The following is a 22,173-nucleotide window of genomic DNA, read 5'->3' as shown; positions in this document are numbered from 1 at the left end:
TAGAAAAGGTCATACCATCTCTGAAGCCCTCTAACTGCCAGGGCAACAGCTGCCCAGCACAAGTAATTAAGGATGCAGCTAGAGACTTAGCACCCTTTATCTCTAAGCTAATTAACGCCTCCTTGAATTTGTGCTCTGTCCCAATCAACCTCAAACAATTTTGGGGGCTACCACTCCTTAAAAAAACAGACCCTAGATCCGGCCGTCCCCACTAATTACAGACCCATCACAACGGTCCCATTCCTCCTCAAAATCATTGACAGGGTAGCCTACCACCAAATCCAAAGCTACCTTAAGGCCAACCTCCTACTAGGCTCGCGCCAATCCGGCTTCAGACCACAACACAGGACTGAAACGGCCCTAATGGATTTCAAGACACAAATCGACGAGTGGAAGCACAAAAGGTAAAAACAGCTATGCTACCCCTCCTTGACCTATCAGCAGCTTTTTACCTGGTGGATCATGCAGTGTTATGCGCACACCCAGCATCAGCTGCACATTTCTCGAGTGATGAGACTGGATACAATCCTTCCTACCTAACAGACCAATGAGTGTTCTCCCAGTCAGCCTCAGCAGACCCAATCCAAATTACCTGTGGTGTCCCACAAGGCTCATGCGTCTCACCGACAATGTATAATATATTTACCAAGCCACTCTTCGACAAACTTGACAGGCTAGGTGTCTCATATACCAACTATACTGATGACACCCAGATCCTCATACCCTTATCGGGCAACTTCGAAGACACAGCTCTGGTAAATAGGATATACCTCCTCATTCAGGCATACATGTCCTCTGCTTGATGACAAAACTGAGATCCTGATTCTGGGTTCTGACTTCAACCTAAAGAAACTCAGCCCTGATAACGCCACATTCAGAATTGATGGCAAAATAATCAAAGTAGTAACTGAGGTAAAAACTCTAGGCTTTTAACTCGACTCTACACTCGCACTAAAAAAATAAGTAAGCTCCATGGCCTCATCTACAGCCTATACATGTAAACTGATTAGGGCCTGCAGACCCTTTTTTATCTAAAGCCAGCTGCATCACGCTCGCTAATGCATTAATAATGTCCAAACTAGACTACTGTAATGCCCTCTACGTAGGCACTAACAAAAAACCCTAAACAAAATACAAATACTTCAAAATAATGCCCTGAGAGCATCTCTGAACATACCCCGTCGAGAACACATATCTAACCTTAGAAGAGACCAGCACTGGTTAAAAATTAGTGACAGGACACTCCTCAAAACGGTATTGCACGCTTTCAAATGCCTCAACAATGCCGCACCTCCCTATCTCTCTGGTAGACTGACTAGAAAAATCTCTTCTCACCATACTAGATCATCTGACCACCTTTGCTTAGAAATTCCAAGATTCAGGCTCGCCAATGCTGGTGGAGGCAGCTTCCCAGTCAAAGAGGCTCTCTCCTGGAACGCACTCCCCACCACCCTCAGAGTAGAACAGCGTAGATGTAATTTACTGAAGTGGATTTGCACTAAGGACATCTAGATATCGCCCCGCACCATGGACATCTAGTAACCGATCACCTTCTCCATTTACTTGTACTCCTGACCCGAGGATACTCTGTGCGACCCCTGTGTACTGTACTATTGACCCCTTTTCTGCTTCTTACCCGCACCATTCACTATGTACTCCTACTGTATGCATTGAATTTGTTTATGCTTTGTACTTACCATTTATGTTGTAACTAAGCTTTGAATACTCTTGTAACTGTTGCACCCAGCTACCCGAGACTTTGGTATTCATTATCAAATAAACATAATTAAGGAAAAAAAGTAATGACTTGTAAATCAGGAGGGTGTAAATCGAGGGTGGGTTTATCCAGACCAAGTATCAGCCATCAACCTGCTGATGACCCTTCATTGCATGTACTAAAGATGCCTTAAACAATGACTGGAACAAGGTACTCACAGGTGCTGAAGATGTGGTAGTCTAAAGGTTTTCGGCTCTATCTTGGCTATCCTGTTCCTGTTCAGCTTCACCACCAAGATAGAGCTGGATATGTTATCGAAACAGCCTGCTTCCAGGGTGGTTATCCGGTTATTACTAAGGTTTCTAGAGTAAACAGAGGGCAGTGAATAACCAAATAATCACAATTAAAGTAACAAATAAGGAGCCACGACACCCAAGTGTGGACTATAAATCCCCTTGAGCAAGAAAATAAAAACATAATTATTCTTCAGGCACAGACTTTCAAACATCAGATTATTTGTAAAAGCACTGGAAATATTTAGAAAGAATAGAAAGATGCGTTTCCCCCAAAGGAAATATAGTTTTGACCAGGTGACACTCATTGCCCCAGGCCAAAATAGCCCATTTGATGCCAACTTGTTAACCAGATGCTTGTAATTGTGATGTTTTACAGCAATTCAACCCTGAGGTACCATGTTTGTGGGTTAGTTTGGACCAAGCCACTTTCGTCTCTAAGTAACTATAGATTGTGGGTCATTTGGGTTTTATTATTTTTAACACCAAGATGGGTTTATGGAGTTTTGCATAAGCAGGTTCTATTTCCAAGTAGTTTTGACATATATTGGGGATGGCTACTGTAATTTAATTCTTGGTGTTTAGTTACTAAAAACTAAATAGTAAATTCTGTTCATAGCATTGGAAAGTGTTTAGAACTAAAGTGAACCTAACTAAATAGCTAGAAGAACTTCATAACCAAAAGGTTTGCACAAAGACACCCTATGCCTTGCATGGGAGAATGTTGTAAACAAGTCCCCATTTACAGTGGTTGAAAAAGGATTTTTTAAACCGGAGCCAAAAGCAGCTCCTGGCTATCCACCATGACCTAGTAATTAGAAGCTAACTTTGGGGAACTAGGAGCCAGTACATAGTGGGTTGAAAATGTACATTCTACATATGTGGCAAACTATAAACTTATACCCATTATAGTTTAGATGCTTCTAGACGTACTCCAATGCTCTCGCAAACACCAAGATTTAGAATCAGATGGTATATTTCTATAGGACTAGTTGACTTGGGGAGTCCAAAGGTAGCTCCTGGGGAGGTTAGTATCAAGCTAACCAGACTCTACAAGGCTACAAGCAGGAGCTCACAGCTCTTGGTAATTTCAAATCCTGATTTATCAGTTGGCTCCACCTGGAAATCAATGATCCGTCATGCCAAATATTGCAAACATTTTACAGGCCACTCACTGTTGACATTATTCCACTGATTTGCCGATCAGTTAACCAACAGCACTGTCCTCCATCCTTCGGGTCTGTGGTGTTTGCTCATTATCCAACTTATTGGTCTGTACTCTTGGGTCACTCGTACATACTTGCTTTTCAGGCCCATCATTCAACTACGACATATAATTTGGATGCTTTAACACTTTAAAAATAGAGGTCCTGTGTACAAACATACTATGCTCTAATTTGTCATTGCCTCCAAATGCAACCTAATTTGTAAGGTAGGAGTTAAAAACAAGCCTCTCCCCCACCCCAATGGAAGCAACATTCGCACAGAAGAATTCTACGCTAGAGTGTCATACTTACAAGTGCTTGAGATGCATCCGTGGGAAAGAGGATGCTTTTATTTCCGAAATTAGGTTGGAGCTTAGATCCAGCGTTTCTAATGAAAGGTAAAACTGGAGCTGTTCTGTATCGAGGTCTACAATTTTATTGTGAATCCTGAAACCAAAAGGGAGAAAAAGAATAGTTGGCTTCCCAATTATAAAGAAGACCCTTCTTGTTACAGGGGTTCAGAAAAGTCAGACATTAAATGATAATAATGTATTTCTGATATAGCGCTACACACCCATAGGTCTCAGAGGCTTGAAATAGCATAACATTTTTTTATCCCACAGAGTGGTACTCAATTTATCGGCCTCGGATGGAGAAAAATCTGAGTTCACCCTGCCGGGATTCGAATCCGCCATAGCAGGCTGAACACAGATCAGGGGATCAACGTGCTATCTGACCGGCTGACATTGTTCGATATCACTAGATGTTATGCTATAGCAAATTACTGCATAGCTATCGCAGATTCCTTAAAAATACAAGTGACACGTATTGTTAATGTATAGTAGAAGCACTTAGCAAGCTGTTAAAGCCCATTTGCTGCCACATTAACATGGAGTATTTACACTTCTATCAATAAGAGACTGTGCACACGGCTTATTCAACCAATTAACAAGTCCCAGGCTCGGCTTAGAATTGGACATGGTAGCGATTACATGAATACGGCAAGCAAAGTGCTTTCTCTGAAACTAATTTGCATCAAGACTTCACCTAGTCATTAAAGAAAGATGCTTTCACTTTAAGTACTACCTTTATTATATCAATATCCTTTTTTGAAATCAGAATTAAAATGAAGCTGCAGATTAAACATATAAAAGCATACTCCCTTTAAAAGAGCTTGAGATTTTCTCATTACTTCATCTTGCCAGGCAGCAGCTTCTTCTGTAAGCCAGTATATGAAAGCAAGCGATAAGTAGTTTACTTACAGCGAGAGCAAAGTGATGTTGGAAGTCGGCTCTCCAAAGTACGGAATCGCAGTTAATTCATTGTAATTCATTTTCCTAAAGAAGAAAAGAATATTAATCTCTTTGAGTGGCACTCATAGGGAATTATGCTTCGTAGGCGACTCGGATATCTGTGTAATGTGAGAAAAACATCAGGGAGAAACAGATGGAAGCCAATTCATTTATGTATTTATCACAACAAATGACCAGCAGGCTTGTTAATTGGACAACCAATTAAAGTGCTAATTATATAGTTATTGGAACTCCAAAGGAAAATATATTTTAAAAAATAAACGAACCCCTTCATTGGCACCAATTGTTATCGTTGTGTGTCTAATTGGCCAAACAAAGGACTGGTTTCAAGAGGATTATGGTAATGGGGCACATGAAATTTAAGACACTGAAAGAACATAAAACTACGAAGGCTTTACATAAACTAATACGCCTTCAAACTATTGGGAACTAGCAGCCAAAGGATAAACCCTCTGGAAGCTAAAGAATTATGAATCCACCTGGAAAATGGAGACGACTAAACACCCTTCTGTGCTCTAGTTCCTTTATTAACCATCACATGATGTTGTACACTCAAGTGAAGCCACTTGAGTGGACAGATCTTAAAGGACGGTCTGGAATTCAGTCTGGCAAACATAAGCGATGCCGGAACCAAAGATGGGGTCGGGTCCCTGCTATGTAAGGAAATCTGGTGTTGGCACTATGGCGAATTTTAAAATGCCATTCAATTTAGCCTAACTGCTTGGAGCTGAACATATAAACTAAACAAGCAAGGACATGACAAAACAACTACAGGATAATCTGACCAGATGAGAAAACAAAACTACAAAAAAGAGAAAGCAAATGCTGGAGCATGCGTCCAAACACCATATGCTGGACAGAAAGAGCAAGACAGAATGGTCACAGCCTCCCACAAGATGAACGAGGGGATGCTTGCTGACCCCGGCCTACAGTTCCCCACTATCCCAGAAAGCAGATGGTCAGAATTCCAGCACAATCTCTGCAGTTCAGGGGGTAAAAAATGAACACTGGCGAGGTAGGATACCGCCAATTGTAAGGTTGCAACTGGAAAGGATGGTCCACCCTGGGAAGTGGAAGAATGCCCCAAGAACCCACTGAAGCAATGGAGATAAGCAGCAAGGTGCAGCAGTCATCATATTGCATCCCTAAGTAGAAGACAAGAATGTTAAGGGAGTTTTTCCCTTTCCTGGAACATCGTTCCATTGGATTCAACTATTTGGGGGATGCACTGGCCATCCCTTATGGCTACCAGTGCAGAGAATGCAGCACCCTTTATTTTTAAAACATAGTACAAGGCACCTTCAGAGAAGCATTTAGGGACTCTTATTTCACTTTAACTTTTCTTTAAGTAACATCCTAGTTCCTTTTGTGATGTGTACCCTTTTCTGGGTGATCTGCACCTTTAATTTTTAAAGTTAATATACTACCATATAATCAAAATTCCTATTGCTCTGGTACAAGCCCCCATCCTTTGTGCTTTCCATTTCTGGCAGGAGAATGCACAGACATGGACCCGGCCTGTGCTTTGTGTGAGCGAACCGACTGATCTTCGGATTTGGCACCTACATGTCCCAAATCACACTTCTGACAGTGTATCCTGTTGCTGGGAATGACAATGTGGGGCAGGCTGTCACCGACGGCAATAATCCACCTTTTTCCATTCTATAGATAGGCTGGGAGAGTGCCAACTTTGAATTCTGGATAAAAGAAGAGGACCTGGTGCCATTCTAGGTAACCGATCACAAGATCCAAGTACCTGAAGCCGAAGGCATGCCAGAGACCCTCCAGAAGACTGCTTCTACGACCAGCATTGGCCAAGCTAACCACGGTTTACCGGACATCTGCCTTCAATCAACTGTGAATCACTGAATCAGGTGCTTTCCTCACTGGGCTGGTGGAACCAAAACATCCAAAACCCTGCTCTGCCTCCCTTGAGTATGGCTAAACCATTGCATAGGCACCTCCCTGATTCATCGCTGGAATCTTTGCTGGCATACTCGCACTCTGCTGCTCATCACAAGGAAGGCACTGCTGGAACCACAAGTGTGAACCCCTCCCCAGCCCACCCTCACTGCTTCGAGGGCCAGTCAACCATATTCTAGGACACATCAATCTCTGTGGCTTCGGACGGGTCCTCCTGTGCTGCTGAATAAAACAGTCTTTACCCTGTCCAGGTATCTCTGCAAGGTGCCAACTGAACCTTGATGGAAGTCTCAATCCAACAGCCTGAGAACCTTCAGCAACTTCATTCACAGCAAGCCCCACAGTCCCCACTTAGTCCCTGTTCCAGGGGGTCGCCGCATTCGCCAATTATAGTCTGTCAATCGAGATACGGTATCACACTAAGCACCCCTATGAAAATTGATTTGCATAGGGCATAAAGTCCTTATGGAGTTAGCTATCTTAACCAAACCGCTGTGGAGCCCAGGGACACTGGTACTATAGCCAACACTACAGATAAGGAGTGAATTGGCCACTATTACGCCCTATAAATACGCAAATGCTCCCAACAAACATAGGAATCGGACACATAAGACCTTGTGCCCCTGCTTTCAAACAAATGGCTCCATGGATATGTTTGGACCGGTGGTGCATGTAGTACCACAGGAAGAAACTTTTTTTTGGTCAGAAATTTAATCTGGCCTTTCAACATGTATAAACAAAAAAATAATAAAAAGAATTTTAAACATTACAGAAGTGAAATTACAAAACATAAACCAACCTAAATCCTTCACATAATATACGTTTTAATTATTCACATTGGAGCTAAAATTGAAATTATGACATATCTGACAGTTTCTAGATATTTTCATTGCATTCAACCTGAAATAAAAATGTATTAATTAATCTTTAATGCAACCATAGCATTAGGTCCATGAATCTCCGACTTCGTAGAGGGACCGAGCATCAATTGATTGAGATATTTTACAACAGCACATCTTATGGATTTAGAATTTCCCACAAACTGTCTTATCCATAATTCATCCGTGTACAATGTATGATTAGTATCAAATAAGTGTTTAAAATCGAAGATTTGTAAAAACAATAAGGCTTCACATTCCACTAATAAATGTTTCAAAGTTTCATTACCTTGCATGCAAAAGCGACATTGAATATTTTCCTTTGAGATTCTACCCCATTTAACCATCATTTCTTTTGTGGGCCATAAATTTAACCTAAATCTCAAGAAGTCAGAACGTTGAGAAGGACTGGGGGATTGGATAGGATATTTCTCGGTCTGTCCGAGACGTTTATGACCAGATGGGTTTTGATTGAATTTTTGCGTTGCCAAACAAGCCGTTCTTGTTTTAATCCAATCATGTTTCCAAAGTTTGGTTTTTGCTTTATTTGGATTCTCAATTAATAGCTCTTGGGTTATATTAGCGTCATTCAAAATTGTATAAGCAAAAGTGCGCCAATTGTATGCAAATTTGTCATTGGAGTTTAACAAATAATTGGATAGCATGAAAAGTAAGCCATTGTTCTCTTTCATTATCCATTTTCTAAATAGTTGACACATTTTCCACTTATATATGGCATAAATTGATAGAAGCCCCAGTTCCCGTCTGATAACGCACATGGATTCGGACATGGGTAACAGACTTTTTCCAATACAAGCTTTCAAATTTCAACCAATAGGAGTAGGTTTGACATCTTTTAGTCTCCGAGCCATAAAGTATGGTGGGTATGTATTTTTGTTTGAAGTACACAATTATAGAGGTGATAGAAAGTTTCCAGTACTTCTTGCGAATCAGACTCATTTGTGACAAAGGTATTTTTTGTTTTAGCAGAAGATGCTCCTCATATGGTTTGTCAGTAATGTCATCATTGACACAAATACCCAGGTAAATATAAGAGTGCACCACCTTTAGAGCGACATTTTGCAAGCACCATTGCTTAATTTTTTGTCTCCCCCCCCCCCCAAAATTGGATGGGTTGAGTCTTCATGAGATTGATGCTAATACAATTTTTGCTGGCATAGATGTCCAAAACATTTAGCATATTACGCAGACCAAACAGTGTTTGAGAGATGAGAACCATATCATCGGCGTAAAGAAGCCAGTTGATTCTTGATCCATGAAGCTTAACTGGATCAGTGATGACATTAGAAAATCCGATTCCAACATCCCAGATGAAACAATTAAATAAAGCCAATGCCAGAGGGCAGCCCTAATTCAGGCCTCGAGCAGTTCTTATGGGTGCGGACAATAAACCAAGGTTGTTTAGTCTAATTTATATGGATGTGTTTGAATGAAACACAACAATCCATTTTAATATGAACCAAGGGCACTTTAGATCTAATAACTTCTTAAAGAGTAATTCCCTTGGAACCAGATCAAAAGCTGACTTAAAGTCAACAAAGGCAGCATATGTTTTTTTCTGATCTTTCCATAGCATAATAATGGCATTTAAAACCGTTAGATTAATGGCAGTACCTATCCCAGGAATAAAACCTGTTTGACTGGGATCTCGGTAATTCAAGCTATCTAACCAATTATTAAATTCTTTCAGAATTAGCCGGGCGAAAAATTTTCCTTGGCAATCTAACAGGGCAATTGGTCGATACGATGAGGGATTTGTACGATCTCCTTTTTTAAATATGGGAAGGATCACAGATGTTTGCCAAGATGGAGGCAGCTTCCCCGATCTCATGATCCCTTTAAAGACTAGATGTAGTATGTCAGACCATATTTCCTTATCCGGTTTGATTTGTGCATTATGGAGGCCATCAGGCCCAGCTGCTCTGGAAGTACTCAATTTAGCTATGCAATGTAATATATCTTCTTGGTCGAAATGTATTTCATGATTACAACCAACTTTATCCCACTCTAAACCAACATCGGGCAACAGGGAGCTATAGATGTTAGTAAAATACAATTCCCAGTTGCTTTCAGAAATAGAATTGATTTGAACTATGACTTGATGTTGATGACATGCAGAATTCAAGAGTGCCCATATGCCCCCTGAAGATTTCAAAAGGATTTGTCTCAACATGGCTTCGCCATCACGCGGATATTGAAGCGCGCGACAATTAGCTAGCCATCTTTTATAAAAAATGTTAACCGTTTTACTTCTTCGCGGTTAATTGCAAAAGATTCTTCCGGGCCCCTTAGTAGACATTTCACATGATTTCTTAATTCACTCTTTTACCTTGAACATTTGAGGTTTTAAGTGAAAATAGTTGCATGGCATGAATATAACAAGGGCTGTCTTCCACCGTGGAAACACCATAAGAATTATGCAAGTTTCGCTTAAGGCAGAGCAATTTAGCTTTTGACCACTTTATGCAATTCCCCATGTTGTTAACTTAGAGATTCGTAAAATTTGAATTATGCGTAGATGTTGTGGGCCATCTACAAGTTACAACCAATTGACTATGATCGCTCATTTTTGTGTGTCTTATTTTTAAAGAAATGTTGTTAGAGAAGAGCTGATCATTGACATATGTAATCCAAGGTGGAATAGCTGCCCTCATTATGCCAGGTAGCTCCGTGAGGAACATCACCTGGTACTGCACCATTCAACATTAAAAAATTCCTGTTTTGCATTAACATTATCCAATGATGTTCATCGATTGTATGAGAAGATGTAAATGTCGAGCTAGCTAATAAATGCATGTTCAAGTCACCCATTATAAAAAGACTTCCAATATGGATTTGTCTTGTGAAAGTTGGTCCAGAGTGTTATTGAGGTGATTAACAAATTCATCTGATGTTAGGTGTTTCTTGCCCCAATACATATTAACAATTGCACAGGTGATAGAGCTCTTTTTGAATTTTATAATTTGAAAACAAGGTGAAGGAGATTGATGCGAAATAACTGCAAAGTCTCGATCTTTTCGGAATGCAATTACGAGACCCACCATTGGTCTGCCAGTGAGTGTGATAAATGCAGGCACCAAGTATATTTCGTAAGAGTCCCAAGTTGGGAGAAGACTTAACCATGTTTCCTGGAGAACACTGATGTTGTATTTTAAAAGATCAAGGTTGCTGCTATTGATGAGGTGTTTAAAGCCCCTAGTGTTCCAGGAAAGCAGGTTAACATATTCATTCCTCTGGGATTGTTACGATGATTGATTACAATCTTGATTCACCCACACCTCATAAGAATCTAATTCTGCATTTGTTTGGGCAGATGTTTTATCACCATATATTCTGGATTGCGGCATAATGGAATTGACCATTGTCTGAACCTTCATTGGGGCATCCTGACTGAGAATGAAACCTAAGTTGTAAAATGCTGTTCGGGCTAACCATAGAGTGTTAAGTATAACACCCGACCGGATGTACAAACGAGCCTCAGAGAGCACTGAAGGGTTGGTAAATTCAACAAGGTCGATATCGGCAGAGGTGAGATCTTCCAGGGCTGTAATCTCTGCACAAATGTTTAAAATGCTTGCACGATTCAAGTCATACTTATTAAAGGGATGACCTCGACATTTGATTAATAGTCGATGTTTTTTGAATTGCGCTTGGTTCTTAGATGTGGCAAGAGAAGGTCTAGACTCATTGTGGTGTGCTAGATTCGATCCCTCAACTGATGATTTATGAGAGCTCAAAAGCGCAGTTTCATGATCTCGATTTTGCAAGATTGGACCCTTCAAGAGACATTTAACATTTGGATACGTGCTTTGAATCATGTGTGCGGTATCATTAACCACACCAGGGCACGATTTCAGTATAAACTGCTTGATATTTTCATTTTCCCCTTTTATAATTCACAAATGATGTCCGTATTTCATTGCAAATCTCCTGCAGGCTACACTCTGTATCAGATGGTAATGCAACTTGTGTTGGACGATTATAAACAGACAAATTAAGACCTTGTTGTTAAGTGATGTTTACAGTGTCAGATGAAGGAGGCATCCCTGTAAAACCCAAGAGTTGTGATGTATTCATCATTGGTTTAGGTAACACAGTCGTTTTCAGAGTTTGATTAGAAGTGAAAATTACGGCTTTCGCTGGTGCCATTGAAGCCGAAGCTGCCAAAAGATCATCCAAAGGCTTGTATGATATAGGTTCCTTTATTTGACGCTCAACATCTTGTTTAAACTGTAAGCGTCTTTTTTTCTTCACTGCCGTGATTAATCTTGCAACCTTTTTATGTTGGATGTTAGGAGGCAACCTATTAAGAGGTTGAGCTGATTTCGATAACAGAGTGTCATTTGTAAGATTCGAAACAGCATATTTAGAACTGAGAAACATTGGAGCTAAAGTGGTGGTCAATTTTTGTTCTGAGCGGAGGATTGAGGTTGCTGGAATAGCATCCACAGTTGGCCTAAAGGCGTGTTGAGAATCACAACAATTTCAGAAACAGGAGCAGAAGACACAGGTTTTACAGAGACATCGGCAACAACATTAGCAGAATGAAGTTGAAGAGTCACAGGCACAGTTGGTACAAGGAGCTTTGAGAGAACTTTATCGGTGCAGGTAGTTTGAGTGCCTTGATCAAAATGGAAAGGAGGGCAGTTAACATTCATTTGAGACTTCAAACCTATCTCACGAATTATAAAGTCATGTGATTTTAACATACGGTCAATTTGGTGTTGTATTTTGCCATCCAAGGTTTCATAAAGCTTAGCCAGTGACAGTAAAACTGTTCATGGCGGTTAAGGTTTTGTTAAGGGCTGGAGCTTCAGGGAAGGAGAATCTGTTATTTCTATTCAAAGTTTGAGGATCTTGAATGAAATATGGATGGCCACCAACAGTTTCATGAAACAGAGCGTCTGGGAGTAGGAGCTACAAAGGATGAAGACCGGTTAGAAACACTAGAGGATTTTTCGAACATGACTGGAGATTTATACAATACTTGTTTATCAATATCTTCCGGCTTGCTTAGAGAAGTAGGAATAGACAATACAGTTGGAGGACAGGATCTGCGTGTTCTATCATTTAATTGTATCAAATCACCAGTGTTTGAACAAATATATTGCACGTCAGAGTTAGAAAGATCATGAGGAGAGGAAGAATTGAATAATTCAAGAGCCTCGGCATCTGTTTTGCCCGTTAAGGTATATTTCTCGTATTCCTTTCTTAGTAAATGTTGAGCCTGTACCGAACATAATGGAGGATTTGTCGGTAGTAGTTCAGATGCTGTCTGGGGAGGAACAGCATGAGTTTCCGGTATTTGGGTGACGCATATCTCACCAGATTTACATGCTAGGGCAATGGAAGCATCAGCAATTTCCTTACTAGACAGTTTCAGGAGACATGTTTGACACATTAGCTTCAATCTGCACTATAGATTCGCTCTGTATTGGAACAGACAACGGACACACTGATTTTGTTATTGAAGTGGTATTCGTGGGGATGGGGAATGCTTTTTGGAACTTTGAACCATCGGGTAAACAAAAGGAGGGAATGTCAACAGTCAGGGATATTGACCTTTTTTTCCTTTTCTTGGTTCTCTTTAAGTCTTTTAGCTAAGAAGACTTTTCAGGATTCTAAGGGAAGAATATCATACGGACCATTGCCAATTTTAGGCATCCCAGATTTTAAAGAAAATATTGATTTAGACATATCACATGAAGATACCATAAATATAGGTCAAGTATCATGTACCTGATGAATCAAAAGTCTGGCACCTGATGGGTGTGTTAAAGTGACAATGAATGATATAACAAAGTTTCAAGTACCACTCGGTGTCCTTTGGAACTATCAAACACCGGGACCTAGGCCACAACAGAAGAATCCATTCAAGATAGGAAAAACCAATCGAATCAAAAATCGATAGGAAATGAAAGTAAAAGCCAGGGCGGCCCACGCCACGCACAGCAAACAACAAACAGTACTTAGCTGTACTTGGTGCGTGGCGCGGGTGCGCCTGGACGTTTGTATTTAAAAGGAAGAGGTTACTCCTCGCAAAGGCTGGCGGGGGGGGGGGGCAGAGCCTCGTTCCAGGAAGGGCCTTTAAAATAAAAAATACACTTAATAATTGGAAGAGGAAAAAATAAAATATCCAACTAATTCCACTGGTCAAGAGACCAAAGGAGCAAAGCGTGTTCAGAGGCGTAATCACCTTCTTTTCTGTTTGTTGTAAGTCAGGCACACGAGGTGTCACCAGAAAAGACGTCCTCCTGGTAAAATGCTCCGCATTAGTACGAGCGAGCAGGAAAGCAACAAAATATCCAAAGAGTCAGCGTGCAAGAGATTCCAGCACCTACAGCAAACAGTACTTCGCTGTACTTGATGAAGAAACATCTATTACTGCCTGGTTGGAAGTAGTAATGCATAACTGTGTGCAATTAAATTTAAAAAAACATTTCTGCTTTCCAGTTAAAAATGTTTCTCACTTATAAAATAATCCCCATTGGAAAATAGACTTCGATTTTTTACTCCAGAAAAAATAAGTCGTAAAAGACTCCCACTTCAAAATCGTATCTGGAGCACCGAGTATAGCCTCTGGATAGTTGGAGGCCCTTGCACAGGGATTTACATTTTTTATTTTGTACACAAACCTGTTTAATGTGATCCTGACTTGTAACAGACTGAAAAGGGAAGGGTTGGACTTAAGTAGTATATTTTAGTCCGGGCCGGTGTGAACCTCTGTTCCTTAGCAGACTTTGCGCCTGTAAACTACTTCTTATCAAGCCTATTTGTTCTTAGTCCAAGGCAGTGAGCTTAGTAATCTCCTCCTTTGAGAGTTTGGTTTAAGACTTAGTAAAATGGATACACGTTTATTATCCTAGAGTAGGTTCTGAAAAATTCTATGAAATAACCCAACAAAAGCACCAGGTGCTTCAACAAGAGTAAATAAAACTCGGATGCGTAAGCCAAGGAAGTCGCTACACTACAGGATTGAGAAGCATAATCAGAACGATTCCGAGAAGAGTCCATTGCTCAAGAGTGGCCCGTCAACTCCTGTGGTAATCCAAAAGGAAAGATGAGGGCCATCAGTAGATTAGGCACGGGGGAATCAGTGGGCACGGACACATTTAACCATGGGGCAAACCTTATTCCACAGAACAGGGCATTTGGGGGGTGCGGCCCTCCCAAGCACAGTAACTGGGAGTGCAAACATTCTCCCACAACTATCTTGACACCTTTCAGCTGTCTTTGCAACATGCGGTGGTCCTCAAGGCGCCGAGAAGGAATGTTGAAGCTATACAAAACACCAAAACATCAAATCAGTCTTTCCACAGGGCATACAGACCCAAGTAGGCAAACAGAGGTTGGCTAAAAGGCCAAGACTTGCAATAGGTGACTAACGGGGCAATTGGTGATAAAAATGTCTTAGTAAGAAGTTAGTTCTTGAAAGTGTTCCAACCTTTTCTCTGCATTCAGGAGCCAGTTGATAAGAATGTGAATTCTAAGTCCTGAAAGTTTATACCTGCAATATTTAATTTTCTCACCACAATTCATACTGACGCTTCTATTCACGAGAGCGTTCCCAACATTACTCTTCGGCCAATCGTGTCTCACTTTTACTGCTCACAAGTGACTGTTCTAGTACCTTACAGCCACATTTAAAAAAGGAAAACATTGAACATCAGGAGTTTTTGGTGTGGAAAACCTCAGTGCCGAAAAGAATTAAGCTGGAAAAAGCAGTCTTAAATTTCAACAAGTCTTCTGATAATATTTACATTATCAATAGTACAAAACACCTGCTGTACTGGGAGGTGGACTGTGGGCGGACAATAGAGAAGTATTTTTTCTTTTTTTTTAAACTATATATTTGAATCTTGAGATTAGACATTTTTATAATATCCTAAAAATCGAGTATTTACAAGGGTCTGGCACGAAAGGCATAGTTCTAGGAGAATTATTAAAACCTGTGCAAGATCAGAACTTCCATTCAACCCAGGGCAGCAGTGAAATCAATTTGCAATCGCAGATTTAGCTCCTTCTGAAATCAATGGCCCAAGCGCTTAAGAGCAATCACCACCCTCAGACCACTGCCAACAGGTTTTATGCATTTAAACAGCCCTGGGCAGTTAAATGAGTAGATGCCCCACACCACATTTTGGTGGATTGAAGATTAAGAACAAAATCATCTCTGATCTATTACAAACACATATGACCAGCACCTTCCACAATAAAACCTACTACCAGAGCATGCGCACACAAACCAAGCTATCAGAACAGACTCACTGAAGTTACAAAACCCTAAAAGCATATGAAACAAAAAGACCAACTGGATCCATTTTTTTTTAAAGGAATGAAAAAAAAAAACACATCATTAAAACATTTCAAAAAACAATTTAAAAAAATAAAAAAGAGAAACCCACCCGACCGAAAAACACAAGGACCCATTGAACCCAGCGCTTACCTCAAAATACCTCCACACACACAGGAAATAAAAACCAAGAAAAAAGGAAGAAAAATGTAATATATGGCCTCTGCCTCAATGGTGAGAAAACAACTTCTCATCACTGCCCCCCCCACCCCATCAGGCTCAGTGATTCTAGTCTCTGCTTCTGTAAAAACTAGGAGTCTACCAAGTCAATGATTTCTTTCTTGCCGCAGCCTACTCAATAAAACTGCTCAACGGTGCTAGACACTGCCTCACAAGTGACAATTGTCTAACAATCAACCATGCAATGTTGGGTGCAATGCTCGATTACTGTAATAGCCTGTTCGCCGGCACATCGGCTTGAAACAACCTGCAGAGCATCCAAAATAATGCCTTACGTGCTGCACTCAACATCCCAAGATCAGAACATAGCTCGGCTTCCAGCAGAGCAGTTCAGTAGCTGGCTACCTGTTAAAAAGCAAATCATTTTCAAGACCCTCTCCATCACCCACAAATGCCTCTACAACTAGGCCCCACCATACCTGGTCAACGCCTCCACCAAAGCCCAGTCCAGCAGGCCCACCAGAGCCCGTACAACCCTAGGCTGGTCCTACCGAAATTGAAAAGCGTCAAAGCTGGAGGTTCTAGCTTCCTAGTCCTCCCTGCTAAGCACTGGAATTCCCTCCCACCCCGCTCTAAGAGCAGACGAATCCTACTGGGCAATCCACAAAGCCCTTAAAACACCACTGTTCACTTAACCTGGGTTCTCCCTGTATCACGACCCCTTGCAACCATACTTATGTACCTCTGAATGCCACTTCTCTATGCAAGTACCATTGCCCTCAGCCAGGCCCTCATGTAACTGGTTCAGCACCCTGATGCGCGAGGGCTTGGGTGCACTTTAAAAAATAAAAATCAAATACATGGCAAGGTAAACTGCCACAGTTAGAGACGAAATTGACAACTTTTTCTGAAACTCTGCGGAAAGCTTAAAAAAATATTTTTTTTTTAAAAAAAAGCTATTAAAATAAAGTTAACAAATGACAAATGTGGACTATTTTAGAAACCTACTCACACATCTTGCTGAAAAAAAAGACCCAGAAACGTCCAGACAAGTGCCTCCAGCAGGGTTAGTTTTACTAAAAAGACAACGATAACTCCAGAGACAAACCGATAAACAGAGGAACTAAAACAAAAAGGATTCCAAGTAGACATCCTGCTCAGGCATAGCACATACCAAATTCATAAAGCACTAGTGAAACTATTGAAGTATCATTCTATATTCTGGGCACAAAGGGAGCATTACTCCCATCTATAAAGATGGCGAAACCCTGGACTTAAACAACTGCAGGAGAATCTGAGTAAACCTCAAACAACTACTTGCCTATTTAACAAACACAAAACACAGAACTTCCTACATTAAGTGTCAGGCAGAATATCTACCCAAACACTAAACCACGGAGCAGATCTTCACTTTGCAGTCACTAATCAGCAAATGAGTAAAGTACAAAGAAAAGGGAGGATGACATTTTTGCTTGCTTATATAGATTTATAAAAAAGCGTTCCATTTGGTCTGGCAACCAGCACTAAAGCTTTCGGGCTGGAACGGGGAGGAAGTTTTAAGACACAAAATCCATGTACAATTCTATCAGATGCTAGGCGAATATCAACAATATGGAAACTGGTTCCTTTTAACAGTACGAGGAGGGAGATCAGTTGATAACCTTGGTCCACTTCGGTGTCTTCTCTTTGTCAAGGACACCCTACGTTACTAGTGGAATCCCAACCCTCAGGTCTGAGGCTGAATGGCTCAGAAATAAAAATGCCAGGTATAGGCACAGAACCTGTTTAACTGATGCACCAAGCAAGAACTCCAATACAACTTTAACTTCCTCGAAGAAAAAATGTAATACCTGGGCCTCAAAGCGAAACAAAAAAATAAATAAATCACTGTATTCCAGTATATGGTAAAGCACAGCACCACAGTAAAACTGCTCCTTAGAGGCCCAGAAGTTCAGCACTTACCCAAGTCTCCAATAAGTGCACCCCTGCAAAACGAAAATAAACTGTGTTCTAAGCCATCAAGAAGCAACCAGCATAGTTCAAGCCACCTGTAAAACGAATGTGCAAGCTTTGACAGCAACATTAACCTCCCATCTACTTTACGGAGCGAGATGTTGAGTGTAACAAAAAAGCTGCCCAGACCATGGTGGACAGCAGAACTCGGGAGTTGCGACCAATTGCTCAACATCCCAAAAAGCAGGTCTACATTCTAGTGCCATACCAAGAGCTGTAACACAAACTCCTTACACTACCAAGCCCAGAAAGAGCAAACGGCGAAAGGCCCTGGAAGCAATACTTTGATCAACATATTACAGAACTGTGGTTATTCAGCAGCCGTTCTCCAGAGTTTCATGGTAGAGGAAACCAAAGACAGGATGACAAAGTGGCCAAGTCCTTAGAACAGGCCCTAAAGAAGCAATAGACAAGGTACTGGTATCCCTACATATTATCCCCACCAAATATATCGCTGTACATGGTAGTTTGTTTTGCCATAGGGGGGGTAATTTGTGGGAGCGGGGGTGTCCCCCGCAGGGTCCATGGCTCAATATCGCTGCAGAAATATGGCAATGTTTTTGTATCGCAATATTTTTGTGGGGATATTAACACCATGGAACCCAAGTTACTGGAGAGCGGAACTAGGACAGCACAAGCTGTAATGCTACATACAGGCCATTAGGGCAAAACTTGAAATTTACGTATTACCTTTTTTTAAAAAATTATAAATAAAAGCCCAAAAGCACAGGCAAAACAGTCACTGCTTAAGACCATCTGGAAATAGAGACGGGCCGACACAGCTCAAACAAGGTTAGGGTGAGCAAATCAGTCCACATTATGAATTAGGATAAGTAGAACATGAGACACTCTTGCACTGTCAAGCAGGCAAACTTATTCCCCCGTGATTTGGGGAGAATAGTCTAGAAGACGCTGCAAGTAAAACTGGCCAATGGCGCTGCTTTATCTGGGACAAACGCCAGCAGTAGGAGAGAGAACAGTACAATACGTGCATGCATTCCACCCGAGAAGGCAAAGCACATAATGCAATATGGAGTTTGGGAAATAGAACTGAAAACCCAAATGATCACTACTTTTACTTTGGCAAGATGGTGTCTAACTTTGCATGCCAATAAAGTATCTTGTTTCATTGGCTAGTACAGTGTCTATATGGCTCTTTACGGTAAGCTGCCAGCAATACAAATTTCACATTTCATGCGACTACAAAACAAAATAGCAATAGGGCACAACTTACACTTCCTGTATTGTGAGGAGATCCAAAACGAGGCTGGAGTTGGACGTGGTGAATCGATTGTGACTCAAATCCCTATAACACAGATAGAATGAAGGTAGAAAAGTGAGCATGTAGAAGATCTAAACTGACAATAAATAAAATCAGTATGGATGGCATTGCAATGTTATGTTCTAAATGTTGCCGTATTGACTAGTGTGTGATTAGATGCCTAGTGACCACACACCACGCCATAAAAGACTTATGCCAGTCATGGTTTCAACAGTGCACACTGAACATGCAGGTAGGTCCATATAGCCAATGGGAAAATGAAACTACAAGTCCCAGCATGTGCAAGACTTGAAGCAAGACTTATATGTCAAGACACTATACTGCTGCCTCAATTCAGACCACGAACTAGCTGTTTTCCTATAATATATTATCTATACCTGTACACCCATCCACAAATAGTTGTCTATTTGCCTTTTGTCTTTTTTTCCCCCGTTCATCTTATATGTTTTTCCACATGCCATTTTGTATTTGTGCCTCTGTTCTCTGTGTGACGATTTGGACACACACACACTTGCAACTAGTCCATTTGCCTGTATATACATGGGCAACCACAAACTGAGAAGGCATTGTAAACTCAGCACCTTACAACACTACCACGCTTAAACTTTTCAATTTTTTCAAGTCTAGCCTTTTGTTCTACCTCTCTAACTAAATTTCACCGGCCAAATGGCATCCATATTTATAAACTCTACTCATAATTACCTTTGTAATTTTCTTAATGCTATTCAGTCACGCTCATCACATGTGCTGTTGGGACCCAATTCTTTCAATCTTTGGGTTTCTCTAACAAGATATTGTTTCTCTCTCTTGCCTTAACCATGGATACATTTAGAGTGTTGTATTCACCTATTAACTTTTGAATAATGGAAGGCCGTAATTCGGCTCTGCAAGTTGTCCATCCCACCTAGCACTTTTCATTCCATTCCAAGATGGCGTCTCTACACACAAGCACATTCGGGCTCACGCGCACCCACTAAGATGTACGTCTGCTTATATACTAGTTAGACCCGCGCTTGTGTGGGGACCGTCTGTTTTCATAAGCAGACCACCAAGGTGAGCCATTTGCCAAGGTCCCTTGGACCGCTGCCAAATCACAGCTGTCTTTTCAATCTGTCAGTTTCAGAGGCAGTAACACAGGCAGACGTCCGCTAATCTGACAACCGGCTTTCTTTATTTCTTCTTTTCTCTGGCATTAATGGGATTTTGCACACAGCGCACTCGCCTTGATGCAACCTTTCTCTTAACATCTGAAATGCACACAGTCCGGCCCTTATTCAAGAATACACCGCAAATGCGAGGAATTTTCAAAGAAGGTATGCTCAAACCAATTAAGTTAGCAAACCCAGTTACTGTTACCAACTGAACACACGTTTGTTCTCTAATTCAATATTGCACTATTACAGCCAAATCACATTGACCCATGACCAACCAATGACCGCGGTTGTTACGTGGTGGAGGCCACAAATTCATTCTACCTGTACCATGAACAACCTGTTATATGTTTTTTTATGTCTGTCCCACGCTCTGCCCTACTATCTAGTACCCCTCTAGGACGGGCGATGCGGGCAGTGTTTGTCTTCGTTTAAAAAAAGCTAGCTCGCCCATATTAAAGAGTACCGTCTGCAGTATATCAGTTACAATCTGCAGCGGTGTCTTGAGCTTCCTTATTAATTCTTAATCCTGAGCTACCCTGGATTGGCCCGACTAGTCTACGGGATATTAAAGTACTGTTGACCGAGAGTAGACCTTTCGGTCTCCTGTTTTTCAGTCCTAGGTGTAAACTCTTTTTTAACACCCCCATTGCTTGCCCTTAGTCTTCGAATTAGGATTGCAGTGACCAGGGATATACAGAAGTTTAACAAAATCTACATTGTTATGGTTTATCAAAAATGGCTTCTCTTTGCCTTCTTTTCCTGTCCCCGTTTTTGTAAGCATTGCGCCAGCGCTTTCTAAGGAAAGTTTTCCTATGATTGGGATTAGACAGGGACAGGAAGTGGTTTTCCATCTATCCTTCTGTCGTCCTTACTGACCCAGTATCTCCCTGGTCACTGTACATGTGCCTGTCACTTCACTTGAGGGATTTCCGCATTGCCCTTTTTTTGTAACTACATACAGTTGTGTGTTGCCCTCCTTTTTGTGTTAATCCATGACCAACCGCACCAGAATCTTCTTTGATATAAGGTACTCAAATTCACAAATACTAGAACATGATTACTGAATCAAAACGCATAGCCGCGTCATCCTCCATTCAGTCTGTCATTAAACTGGTGGAGCAATGGTAGTGCTGCCGCTCCGTTTCCATCCCCTCTTCTTTTTTCTCCCTTTATTATGATGAAACAACTGAATTGACCCTTGGTTCCTTTTGCATCTGCAACTCACCAAACCCACGGCATTTACAATTTCTTTGTCTACAAATGTGCAATTGCTATGTATTCACAATTGTATGTATCGATACACTGTTTTGGTTTGGCCTCTTACAAAACGGACCTAATTTGGAAAACAACAACTTGTACACAACTGTGTTAACCTACTGGGAAATTACCTCAGCATTTGGTTTTGTTATGCCGCCTGCCCCATTTCATTGTAATTATACAAACCATGATAACTACATTTAATTTCATTGACAATATGAATCACTTATTTGTAACATTCTTGTTGGATTTTATTACAAATTTAATTTGCATCAGCCCCAGAGGAAGAGCAAGGATTGCTCGAAACACGCGTCAGGCTGTTCAAGATCACATTTAATAAACCTGCAACTTAAGCAGTGTGCATTTACTCTGTGTCGGCGCAGTGAGACTGGAAAACTTTCTTTAGTCTGCAATTACTGTGGCGTACTTGGGCAACGTACCCACAACTCCCAGCCACCTGCTGCCCTCCGAGTGTCTATCACCTAGTGTAAGCACAATGTTCCGTCAGGCTCCTTTGCCCACACCCCTCTTCTGCCCCATAATGTGGACTTAAAATGCAGTGGATACAATTTCAAATGGTGGAGCCTACATAAAGATATAAGGCACGTGCACAATGGTGACAAACCTAGATAAACTGTCAATGA

At 41.1% G+C, this 22,173-nt stretch overlaps 1 protein-coding gene across 1 annotated transcript in view; it reads right to left on the bottom strand.

Moving 5' to 3' along the window:
* LRIG2 (leucine rich repeats and immunoglobulin like domains 2) overlaps positions 1-22,173 on the bottom strand; it is a 274,622-nt gene that overhangs the window by 214,166 nt on the left and 38,283 nt on the right. The window contains exons 2-5 of the mRNA XM_069633358.1: positions 19,071-19,142; positions 4,478-4,552; positions 3,528-3,662; positions 1,936-2,079 (exon numbers count right to left, since the gene is read on the bottom strand). Of these exons, the coding sequence (XP_069489459.1) occupies positions 1,936-2,079; positions 3,528-3,662; positions 4,478-4,552; positions 19,071-19,142 (426 nt within the window). The remainder of the gene's footprint in view (positions 1-1,935; positions 2,080-3,527; positions 3,663-4,477; positions 4,553-19,070; positions 19,143-22,173) is intronic.

Source organism: Ambystoma mexicanum, chromosome 13, assembly GCF_040938575.1.
Source record: "Ambystoma mexicanum isolate Mex_15411 chromosome 13, UKY_AmexF1_1, whole genome shotgun sequence".
In the NCBI taxonomy this organism is placed as follows: Eukaryota; Metazoa; Chordata; class Amphibia; order Caudata; family Ambystomatidae; genus Ambystoma; species Ambystoma mexicanum.
This window is presented reverse-complemented; position numbering and strand designations above follow the sequence as displayed.